The 12,487-nt window shown below is 42.7% G+C and overlaps 3 protein-coding genes across 3 annotated transcripts; 1 reads left to right on the top strand and 2 right to left on the bottom strand.

The window, feature by feature from the left end:
* Positions 1-546: 546 nt before the first annotated feature.
* On the bottom strand, positions 547-1,569 carry LOC310809256 (GTPase IMAP family member 9; the record flags this gene model as incomplete). Its single annotated transcript, XM_083676450.1, has 1 exon — positions 547-1,569. One exon carries the CDS (start codon positions 1,567-1,569, stop codon positions 547-549), a length of 1,023 nt encoding a protein of 340 aa, XP_083532576.1.
* A 1,817-nt stretch (positions 1,570-3,386) lies between these two features.
* On the top strand, positions 3,387-7,173 carry rsad1 (radical S-adenosyl methionine domain containing 1). Its single transcript, XM_083677904.1, has 9 exons — positions 3,387-3,659; positions 3,764-3,897; positions 4,097-4,301; positions 4,463-4,828; positions 5,010-5,073; positions 5,196-5,343; positions 5,666-5,720; positions 6,028-6,131; positions 6,276-7,173. The coding sequence occupies exons 1-9, from the start codon at positions 3,498-3,500 to the stop codon at positions 6,403-6,405; spliced, it is 1,368 nt and encodes a 455-aa protein (XP_083534030.1). The 5' UTR covers positions 3,387-3,497; the 3' UTR covers positions 6,406-7,173.
* A 2,076-nt stretch (positions 7,174-9,249) lies between these two features.
* Positions 9,250-10,542, bottom strand: rasd2a (RASD family member 2a; the record flags this gene model as incomplete). The annotated part of the gene is given in 3 exon segments (XM_083677908.1): positions 9,250-9,770; positions 9,880-10,429; positions 10,432-10,542. Coding segments are annotated over 3 exon segments (1,167 nt in total). The 5' UTR covers positions 10,528-10,542.
* Between the last annotated feature and the right edge of the window lie 1,945 nt (positions 10,543-12,487).

Below are 12,487 nucleotides of genomic sequence, written 5' to 3'. Positions count from 1 at the left end.
CATTACTTTTTGAAAACATAATACATAAGTAATTTGTTTACTAAATCTCCTATTTCAACATGAACAATACAATAATGAGGCCTTGTTGCTTTGGCTATAATGCCTTGTTCTACTCTCATGGAGGTTTTAAGGAGTCATATTAATCATATATATATTTCATATTATTTTAAAATGATCACTCATAAAAATCACTGTGCTGCTTCAAGGCCATTCACTGTTCATCTTTATTCTACCAGTGACAAGACAAAGGTACAGTATTATACAGCTTTCATCACTTAAGAGAAATGCTGCAATTAAAAACGCAGCTTTTTACATTAATTAATTTTTACATTATCAATATTTAATGTTTTATGTACATGAGCAAGATATCCTACATGCAATTTGTTCAGTTTTATTTGTGTGAGTCTTATTTATGCAGAGCTGCAATCTGTGCCAAATATTAGAGCATAAACTAGTTGAGTAGACAATAAGAGAGAAACTTTTACTATCACAGTACTTAATCCACTTAGTCTTTTCATCTGTGTCTCAGTCACATGGAGAGCACTTCTACTCATGCCATGGGCGAGGAGCCCGGAAGAAACGATTGATGAAGACAGAGTTGAAGTTGCTGTCGTGGGGACCAACTCTCTCCTCCAGATGTTCAACCGCCACCTGAGCCGCTCCCCCTGCTGCCCCTCCCATTACCCCACCAAAAGCCCCTCCCACTGCTATGCCTGCAGGCCCCTCCACTGCCCCCACTGCCATTCCCATGGCAGCCCCTGTGACAAAGCCTAGCCCCATCCCGAGGATCAGGGAATTCCTGAGCCAGCCATTGTTCATCTCTGCCATGGCCCTGATCTCTGCCCCAACGCTCATGTTGTAGGCATCCATCTGCCAACGCAGCTCCTCCCCACTGTACTGCTGCTCCAGCTCCTTCCATGCCCTCTCTGTTTCTGCAGTTCTCTTCTTTTGCAGCTTCCTCTCCTCCTTCTTCACGCTGTCCTCCGCCCTCTGATAGGACCTACTGGTGTAGTAGCGCCCCCCCGTGGACCCCAGCATCCTCTCTATCTTCTGTAGTAGCTCCCAGTCCCGAGAGCGGTCTCTCCAGTTCTTGTTGAACACGTGGTATCGCCCCCCACACAGCCCAATCAGCTCTCTCAGGTGCCAGTCGTTCCTCAGCACACGGTTGTCCAGAGCTCCTCCCTCCAGTTCTCCTTCATAGGCCAGGAGGACCATGCTGTGGCTCAAAACGTTGTCTCCGAATTTCTCCATCACCAGCTTGGGGGTTGTGATGTCGTTTGGGCAGATTTTCTCTAGGTCAAATGCAATGAGCAGTGCATGTGGGCCAGGGCAGGACAAGCATTTGGACCTTCTCAACTCCTCTTTCATCTTGTTACGAGATAGGTCTTTGCTAAATATGTTTGGTCCATTTATCACAGCAACTCTTCTCCCGGCCAACTCTCCAAGATTCTTCCTGCTCACAGGAATGATGCCTACCTCCTTAGAAAACTCCTCCCTTCCTAATATAGCATTGGTCAGTTGAAACTGAGATTGTGCACTGCTACCGACCACCAGAATCCTCAACTCCATATCAGTGGATGCTGTGAAACAAAGAGACCGAAATGATGTATTCACTTTGAATCAGGCAAACCTAACTTGGTCCTTTAAAGCTATGTAGAGAAATAACTGCTATAATAACAGAAACTGAAGTCAGAGACCAAAATAGAAAACAATATTGTACACAGTAATCTAATCTCCCGTTGTAAGTACTGTGTAGCAGTGTGTACCTCGATGTAGTTACTTGTCAAATAATTATCATTTAATATCCACTTACTATAATAGTACTATACTAGAAAAGTTAAAAACTCACCCTCCTTCCTGTCCATCTGACAGAGATAAAGATTCCTAGCTGAATGAACGTGATGTTAAGCCTCTTTGATCTCTACTGGATCTGTGGCCACAAAGCCAGCTGTAGAGGTTCAGAGGGTGTACATACCCCTCCTTTCACAGTTTCCCTCTCTCCATATTGATTGGGCACCAGATTTAATATTAGCCGGAAAATGCCCTGAGGGCTGTTCACACAAAAAAAAACTACCATTTTATCATAGACATTGATCTATTTTGCAATCTCTTAATAGCCTCATCATATAAAAAAGAGAAACAAGTAATGGCACATTTTAGATGTGGTGGATGGTGACATGGTGGTGTGTGTGTGTGTGTGTGTGTGTGTGTGTGTGTGTGTGTGTGTGTGTGTGTGTGTGTGTGTGTGCGTGTGCGTGTGCGTGTGTGTGTGTTGTATGTCTATGCATACATGTCTGTAACAGAGGTAGTTTGTTGCATGCTCTTGTGATGCCCTGAGTGCTGGAGACTTGAGTAAGCTCCCTGAGCTGATGCCTACAGTAGCTTTAGCTCAGTGGGCTAAAACAGTCATGTGCCACGCAGGATAGTCCAGGAAAGTCCAATAACGGCTATGACCCAGTATTTTCCAAGACTGACCTCTCTTTTGCTTGCTAGAACCAAATGCCACAAATCTATCTTAGCTTGTTACGTAATAGGTACCAGTTTTTCTAGGTTGTTATTGATCGTATTCACAAACAGAAGAATGCTCAAGCATGGCTTAGGGGTCATACTCAATCTCAACAGCGACAGACAGTAGCTATTAAGCCCACAAACTGTCAACCTCATGTAATGTAACATGTAACAAATAGGATTTTAAATGATCATGAGGTAATTTAAGGTGTTATAAATAGACAACTCATCAGTGCAGACTGTGCTTTGCCTGGATCTGGATGATCAATAACTCATTATAGTCAGTTTGATCTTGTTGGGAGATTGGTCACACAAATACAGTACATGGCAAATATATTGCACAGCTTTGGTATAGTATATCACCATGTAGGAAATATAAACAAATCTCCCTGTAAAATTACTTACAGCAGCAATATGATTTAGAGAAGACAAATTGAAAATGACATGCTGTTAGTAGCAACCAACATCAAAAGTACTTTAACTCAACATTGATTTTGGGAATAGATTTGTCACGTTGATGGACTGGTTGGTAAAATCGCATCCCTTCTAAACCCTTCTGTAGATTCTCTGGTCAAATTCAGAGCAGCCGAGTAGGCTGAAGTCTAATGAAACAGTACCACCTCCTGGTCACTGCAGGAATTTTAAAGAGGAAGTCAGTTTATTTTCTTCCTGTCTGTGCTACATTATTATTGCATGCTACCGGTGGTACAGTCTGCATGGAATTAGCGTCATGACAGCAACACTAGTAAAGACGATTAAACTCTATTTGGCTATACTATGGATACATTGTGTGTCATGTCATGAATATGCCCAGGTGATAGATCAATGTGTACATTAACGTTCCTTCTTACTAAATGAGCGGGGTACTTTGATAGTCGGCCTACAGCTCAAGGACAACGTTGTCTCTCTCGCAATCTCTCTTGAGCAAATAACTGAACTGAACTAAACGTTCGCTCGCCTGCTACACTGAACCCTGTACTCTGTATTGAATGTGCGGGGCCAGGAGAATGCTGAAAACATTGCTCACAGCAGCACGTGTGCCCTCTGTACGTGTGGGTCGGTGTTTTTCTGACAGCAGTGAAGTGAGTGGAGCAGTGTCCAAACTGTTCTCCCCACCACTACTTTCTACAGAGGCGTCGCTCTATGTGCACGTGAGTAGGCAAGGCATGACAATACGTTATGTTAATTAAGCAATGTTAGAAAAATTACATTTTCAGAACGTTGGTTTTGAAGTCAGTCTTACTCCTTCCTACAGTGGCCATACTGTCTGAGGCGATGCACCTACTGCAATTTCAACAAGTACATCTCAAGGTCTGACAAGAATGACATTATGTCTGAGTGTCTGCAACAAGAGACAGAAATATTGCTGAAGCTCAGTCAGGTGTCTCGGTATGTTTGTCTAAATTATTCAACCTCTTTTCTGTGTCATCCCTATACTGTTTTTCTTAGGGGGTTATGCATGAAACACACTAGGTTAGGGGTTTTCAATTGAAGAGACCAAAAGGTTCTGCAGTCCATTTCATAGCACAATAACTCTTGCTAACCTTGCTCTCCCTCCTTCCATTTTAACACCTCATATCTTTTACAGCATCACCTCAGTGTTTTTTGGGGGAGGGACGCCTAGCCTGGCCCACCCCTCAACCATTGCTGCTGTCCTGGAGACTGTTGCTAAGCACGCTGCTCTGTCAGAAAAGGCTGAAATCACTCTGGAGGTCAACCCCACCCCTGTAGGGACGTCCAAGCTAGGAGACTTTCTCCATGCTGGGGTCAACCGCTTCTCCATTGGAGTGCAGGTGAGGCTTCCCTACAATCCCTACAGTATAAGTACAGTCTGATGTGGCCTCTTGAAAGAGCACTGCAATCACTCACACCTGGAAGTCAAGTGCCCTTTACATTAAACTACTCCAACATGTCTGTGATGTTGTTTTGCATGATACTACTTTCCTTCCAATAGTCTCTTCTGGATGAGGACTTAAAGGTCCTTGGGAGAGACCACAATTCCCAGCATGCTTTGCAGACTGTTGCCGAAGCTCAGAAGATCTGCCCAGGGAGAGTGTCCGTCGATGTCATGTTTGGGCGTCCCGGTCAAAAGGTTGCATCCTGGGAGAATGAGTTGGAGGAGCTGGTGTCAGTGTGTGATGATCACATCTCTCTGTATCAGCTGACCCTGGAGAGAGGCACGCAGCTCTTCAAACAGGTCCAGCAGGGGGAACTGAGTATACCTGCTGATGATGTCACAGCTGACATGTATGAATCTGCCAGGAGAATTCTTCAACAGAATGGCCTCCTTCAGTATGAAGTGTCAAACTTTGCAAGAAATGTAAGTCCTCTGTAAAAGACACCTGTAGGGTTAACCTGTAGAGTTATATGGGATGCTATGGCTCATCATCACTCTGCGTTTGATATGACCATACTGTTGTCTCTACAAGACTACATTGAAACACAAGCTATACAGTATAAATCTACAGTGTGCTGTACATTCTGTATGTTGTTTTTGGCAGGGTGCAGTCAGTGAACACAATATGAGCTACTGGAAGGCCAGACAGTACCTTGGTGTGGGTCCAGGTGAGCTATTATTCCCGTTTGTTGCAATTTTAATAATCATACTAGGATCTGTTTTTGTTGAATCCTGTCAACCATCAACCAATGATGTCTGTCAGTAAGCTGTGTATTATTTCCTCTGACAGGTGCACATGGACGCTTCGTTTCCCATGGGGAGGGAGGAGTTCACAGAGAAGCTCGCACCCAGACCCTTGATCCTGATGCCTGGGTCAGAGAGGTCCAGCAGCAGGGACACGCAACAAGGCGCCGGATCCAGCTCAGCCATCTTGGACTGTGAGCTGCTCTACAGTCTGGATCTTGCTTTTCACAGTACATTTGGTCAATAGCCGACACATCCAGTGATGAGTCCTAGTTTATAAGTAGTAGTGTAAGTCATAGTATAAAGGCCTACTGGACTGATTCATAGGGACAGTAGTCCTCACATGCCAGACGTCTTTCACAACTTCATGTTATGTTATGCAATACCAAATCCCTTGGTATACTGTAGGTCCTTGTCTTATCTTGGTTGTTACTCAACTGTTCCTCATCTAGTTGTTACTTGTCTATCTTAGTCCAGTCTGTGTGACGTTATATGATGGAGGGCATCTGATTACAGATTGGAGGAGGTGTTGGTGATGGGGCTGCGCCTGACTGAAGGCATCACTCACCAGGTGAATCAGAGATTTGTTAGTTTGACAAACTCGAGGTGATATCTTTGCAATCCTCTTATTCCAAACATGACTCACAATCCCTGCCAAATTGGAAAGTTGCCGTCCACGGCACCTAATGTGTTTCTTTCAATAGAAAAGGCAATTTGTGTTTTGTATTATATGGATCACGTTTTCCGTCTCATACACTAGGCGATTCTCTAGCCCGTGTCTGTACACGTGACTCGTGTTCACTGCTCTTCATATGTGGGTGTGTGTGCTATGTCCTCATACATCTTTGTGCATGTTTGTCATTGTTATTTGGTGACAGCATTGGCAGTTGTTCAGTCCTGGAGCTGATTTTCACCAGGTTTTCGGCACATCTATTGAAATACAAGAATTGCAACAGAGGGGATTTCTAATCCTGGATGACAGGTAAATAATGATAACCATTCCTCCCCACAACATATTAGAGGGCAGTAGAAGAAAGAAGTTTCTTTCTGCCGCAATAAACAAGTTTACATCGTGCATTACTGTCTCCCTTTTGAGTGTCTCAGTCCTTCTGTCTCCTCCTCATAGGGGTCTGCGGTGCTCCTGGCAAGGGCTGGCCTTACTGGACAGTCTGTTACCAACTCTACTGGTGGAGCTGGAGACACATGTGACCCAGAGGTGTGACAGAGTGCCTATGAAGTCCCAGGGAGATGGATAGAGAGGGCCTGGCTGACAGAGAGAGGAGAGAGACATTTACTATTCAGGGACAGGGCATATCTCATTTTCAGGCTAGATCTACTGGGCATGGTATAGCAATACAGGTTGTTTACAGTTCAATAGGATCCTGTTGTTCCTTATGAAGACATTTTTCTATACCACCAATAAAGCCCACACAGTTTATTTCTGTATTTATTTCTAACAGTGTATGCCAAATAGCAAAATCATTGCTCCTGAGCGTGCCACAGGCTGCTGTCGTTGCAACCTTATCTAATTAGCTGTTATGAGAGCTGTGTGTGCTCCATTGTGTTTATCAAAGCCTTCAAATGGAGGGTTGGCTCCCCATCACCACCCAGCCCTGGGGCCGCTGGCACAGCAAGAGAGTGGACTGGATCACCTGTCGGAGGGTGACGTGGGTCTGCCATCTGCCCCAGGTGCAGAGGCCAAGCCTCAGATAAGCCAGGCTCCCCTATGACAAAGGGTTTTCACTAACAACATTTCATCCACCAGGTAGAAAAACAGACAAAAGCCTGTTGAGGGGGGTACTCTGAAATACATGTGGGCCTTTTTGTGTTTTGTGTACGAGAATTGTTTTTGTTGTCATCAATGCTGAGAAAGCTAATATGCAAAGTGGACTGCAATCTCTCTTGGTCCGTTGAATACTTCAGGAAAAAGTCGAGACTCATTTTAAAATTGAGTGAGTGGGAGTGAGTCTGTCCTACATTTAAGAAAGAAGAACGATTTTGTTCCCTTTTATTGTGAACCTGTAAAAATGAAGTAGAAGCCACAATCAAAAGAGCTCTTTGTCAGATAGAGTACTAGATCTTGTCATATGCCACCATGTGAAGCCAGATCACATGCACCTAGGCTGTCTTGTGCAGCATGAGCAGGGCCAGAACATGAGCATGAGTGTCAACCCTGTCAAAAAAAAATAACACTTCTGCATGTAAAAAAAACGGCTGATATACATGCACACAACTCATCACTACATTCACTGTAAAAGATAATGCCACCAGTAGGCTACATGGCACTCAGATACAGTGCCTTCAGTATGTGTGTAAATGAATCCTATGCAATAGAGACCCTATAAAAACAAAGATATTCATTCCGAAATCACATTAACTATTATCCTTGCACTCAGGTGACTCAATTCAACTTATCGAGTGACTTGTTGAAGACATAGCAAAAGGGGGTGAATACTTATTGACTTTCAGCTTTTCATTTTTTATTCATGAGTAAAAATGTGTAAAAAAAGGATTTTCATTATGGGGAATTTGGTGTAGATCAGTGACAAAAAAATAAACTAAATCTATTTTTAAAGTCAGGTTGGAACACAACAAAATGTGGAAATAGTCCAGGGGGATACTGTACATAACACAGTTCTACCACTACAAACACACACCTTTATTAGAACACAATACCAGAGGTGACCTATTGCTATCACCACACTCATCTCTCCAATTAGGCTACCTCATGTGCCACACATTGAACAACTCAACTGCCTAAACACCTGTCTGTTATCTGCATAAAACCCAACAAGAGATTAAAAGAACTGTTCATTTTGAAACAGGTTTATTAAGTATTTACTGATTCCTGAACCGCTTAACCAGGAGCTAATGAAATATTCTATGCATTCTACCTCCCTAACTTTAGTTTTACTACAAAGCATTATATTTAGTGTAAATCCAGCACACGCATTTCTGTTTCCGCACCATCTCTGTGATATTGAGGAATGTGAAGAATAGTGGTAGCTGCATCATGTTATGGATATACCTGTCAGAAAATGGAAACATTTGCTTAGTTGGTAGTGACAGCCTAATTAACACTGTATGTAATTGATTGCTATTCAAATCAGGGACCCTACAAAGACAAGGCTATACATTCAAAAACAATGTAACTATTATTGATGCATTCAAATGGACTTGATTCAACTTACTCACTAACAACATTTTAGGAGAGCCACAGCAAGGGGTCTGAATACTTATGCAAACAGGTCTTCTCTGTCAAAACATTTTTAAATGTTTTTTCACTTTGAAAGTAACCAGTATGCTGTGTAGATCAGTGGGGGAAAATCCTAATTGTTTTGTTACCAGACTCTGCAGTTAGAAAAGATGAACACTTTAAAAGGGTCTGAATACAAGGCACTGCAGTTCATACATTCTAGTTCAATGTGCTCCAGTATTGTGTGCATATATTTATTTTGATGATGCACATGATTAATTGTTATCCTTGCATAAATGTAGCCTGTTTTTCCCCCACTACCCTGTCTATGGTGTTGATTGTATTGTGGAGTGATAATGCGTAATGTGTATTCTTTCGATGATAGGAACACGATTCCTGCTGCTTCCTGTAACTTGCCCACGACTGCGTGGGCGCATTTAATTGAAGATGTGAACAGTGAATCAGAGCTTTGCCATCAGCATTTCAGTGATCTGAAGTGCTCCAAGTGGATGTTACACAACATTTGTTCAGATCAGCTATTTGAGTCAGCTAGCAATACCCACAGCTTCCGCCCACATCCTTTCATTGTCTGTCCATAAATGGTTTGAATCGGTGAGGTGTTTGTTTAGCCTATATCTTCTATCTTTTGATATTAGACCAATTGCTTAGCTAAGAGGCCCTAGACAATTTAGTCTACACCTTGCGTGTCAAATTTACTCTGGTAATGAATAAATCACATCTCAAAACGACATAATAATTGTAAGATATTTTTATTAATTTCATAGTACACAAAGACATAACATTTTCATAATGCACTGGTCCAGCCAGCTGCGGTAGAGTATAACTCCTTACATATGATTATATATTGTGCCATTACAATACGTTTTCTGAGAAGTCTCATAATTCATTGAATCTGACACTTCTCAATAGGTTTGCTCCGTTTCGTCGTGCCTGGTCCAAGGACACGTCGCAGATCGCTGTTAAAGCTTGGCCGGCGAGCCAAAGGGTACTCTGCACCACAAGGCGCGTCGGAGAGCGCGCGGCTCCCTCTTCTGTTTCGCCGGTTGGTGCGCAACGTCTGATATGTATGGATGCATATCTGTTGGTGTTGTAACGGACCGGTCTCGGTGGGGAATCCACCTACTTTGGCAAGTGCCTCGAACATCTCCTGCAGTCTGCTTCCGTCTTTGGCCGACGTTTCAAAGAGTGCAGTGTCCTCCCCGAGAACTTGGAACATTTCGGACCGACTGACGACCCTCTCCTTATCCAAGTCCACTTTGTTACCGCATATCACGATGGGCACACTTGCAGTCTCTTTTAGTTTCATAAGCTTGGTCTTAGCAGCTACTGTCTCTTGGCGCAGCGCACAGACTTCTTTGAAGGATTGTCTGTCATCCACGCTGAACACAAGGAGAAAGATATCACCTGTTGAAGAGAAAGCACAATCAATTAGATTGTTTTTATCAATACAGAACCGTTTTATTTTCCATTTAAATGCATCAAGTCGAGGGCAATAGGCTACAATCATACACACCTGTCAAAATTGATAACCGCCGTTTAGCAGGAAAGTTCCTTTCCATCGCTGCGTCTAGGATGTCAATCTGGTAGGTTTCCCCGCGTATTTGGTAAAGCTTCCTGTGGAAGTCCTCAGCAGTCGGCTCGTATTGCTCTTCAAACCCATCGCGCAAGAACCGCCGGAGAATGTTTGTTTTTCCCACTTTCGGTGCGCCCAGCACCACGATCCGCCGGCAGTTCCTAGGCTTGGTACGGCGCATCTCCTCCAGGGAGATTGGGCAAATCAGGTCATGGTGTGCCAACGCCACTTGTGGATCAAGAGACCTCTTTGGGAATCGATCAGATGATGGATGCCGATTGCCAGCGCTTGAGGACCTGACAACTCTTGTTTTCTTCTCTTGATGTCTCCAGTGCGCTCTGACCGTTTTGATAATCCCCATGCTCGCCTTGGATATGTTGGACACCTTTTTCCCCGAGCCGGCTATGTGCTGAGTGGCGTTTCTGTATTGAAGGAGGATAGTAGATGATTTACTGTTCACGCCTGTAACATCAGTAACATCGTTTTCCCGTCGTTCCTGCTGAATTTGGGATGCCCGACACAAGAGCTGAACGTTTTGGCGGTGCCATCAACGGAAAGATAAACCTTCTCAGTTGTGTTCACCTCCATGTCCCTTCTTGACACTGGTATCGTGTAGCGTGTGTGGTCCCAGATGAGCGTTCTTATATAGGCAGGCGGACAGCCAGCCTTGTTGTTGCGTCACTAATAATTTATCTCCAGTTCAAAAAATCCGCTCCTTTTATAGCAGAATAAGAGAGACCACTCTCCATCTGAAATAGTTCAGGTGTATAAGTATTTTTGACATTACAAACAGAGATATGTTTTCTGCCCTTTAGGGAATCAATTCTGAATGTGACAAAGAGGGATGGAACACAGAAAATGGTCATGTTGTGTGAACATAAAAAGTCCTTTATTGGAAGCCCTTAATTAAGATATTAATCTACAGCTACTGTATTTTATTCGGAAATGGTGCACACAGGACATGTTTCTGACCTATCACATTGATGAGACCGAATACTTTGGCAAAAATATGGAATAAAGATATTTGCTGACCATTTGCAACATTTTGACACCTGTAATAACAATTTTTACTCTGAATAATACATTTAAAAATTAGAAATAGCGGTTCCTATATATAGACATCTGCTTTATCATTTGATTTCTGACATGTGGGTTTTGGGACACCCCTGTTTCCTCTCTAAACATGTGATGGATTATGTGTTAAATTAACTGCCCACGTCCATCTAGTCATGGACTCATATACGTAGGAGGGAAACGTAACAGCAGTCCTTGTTTAAATGGTGTTTTCCCTGTTATGTGTAATGCAGTAATTGAGCCAGTTGTTATTTAATGTTTATGTTATGTAACCAGGTTGTATAATTGATGTTCTGTTTTAAAATAAAGGCATTGGCAGCTAACCCTAACCCTATTTATAACTGCACCAGATTAGACTTTAAAGGCATCGCATTTGCATGACACAGGAATGCAGTGAACACTGGAAAAGGTGCTAGTCAAAGCAATGCATCAGTGTGATTTACAAGTAAAATTATTTCTAGGCCTATGGAAAAATGTCATAATCCATGTCCTTGTATTACTTTCTCTGTGTGACTCATGTTTTTCAAGCCTCACCATGCTTTCGAGTGATCACGACCTCAGTGCAATGCTATTCAGTAATACCCTTTGGGGCTGCTATGAATCAAATGAAATACTAATGCAATCCTATTTACAACCAAACATTACAAACAGTATTATTATTAATTGTGTTACTATCTCACCTTCTCACCCTCTGATTTCATTTGCATACAAAATGATAGATTGTAACGGGTTGTATAATGAATGGAATACTACTGTTAATGTCAAGGTATAGCTTTCTATCTTTCCCTGTATTTGTCCACCAGGAAACATTCGGACTGAAACATTACCTGACCAGCTCTCCTTCGGAAATAATGAGCAACTGGTGTCAGAGATAGACATACTGTATTAGCATGTGAAGTAGAGAGGACCGAGCACACAATATCATTCCACCAAAAGGAAGGGACAAGTACAAGGACCAAAAGTATCAACTTCTCGGTTACAGTCAGATCACGGTGTTCTTTGCACATTCACCACAGGCATTGTAATGAAGACGAGTGATTGACAGGCCACATAACCATCTCCCACTCCTCCAACCATCCCCTCCTTATTCTATCCAAGGCCATTTGGAACGAGCAGACCACTAAGGAGTTTTATTTCGCACGAAGCCCACGACTCAAGGAATCTGCTCTATTGGAAAAAAGGTAAAGCTTATTGCCATGGAAACAGCTCTCCGATTGCTGCAGCTCAGACTCAAGGCTGCATGCATTCTCTTATTGCTTGAATATGCAGAATGACACTATTGAGGCATCGAAAAGCTCAATGTTAATAGATATTCATGGTATTTCACTTTTTATTTTGATAGATATTTACCATCAAGTACACAAATTGTGAATTTCCTTAATTGGAGTGTTGTAGGCTCATCCAGACACTTTTTTTCAGTCATATTTGCATTCTTGAGCATTCTTTAGCTGAGCTTAGAGCTAGCATTTATCCG

This window comes from Argentina silus (assembly GCF_951799395.1).
Source record: "Argentina silus genome assembly, chromosome: 9".
Lineage (NCBI taxonomy): Eukaryota > Metazoa > Chordata > Actinopteri > Argentiniformes > Argentinidae > Argentina > Argentina silus.
The sequence above is the reverse complement of the archived record's forward strand: the minus strand, read 5'-3'. Positions and strand labels throughout refer to the sequence as shown.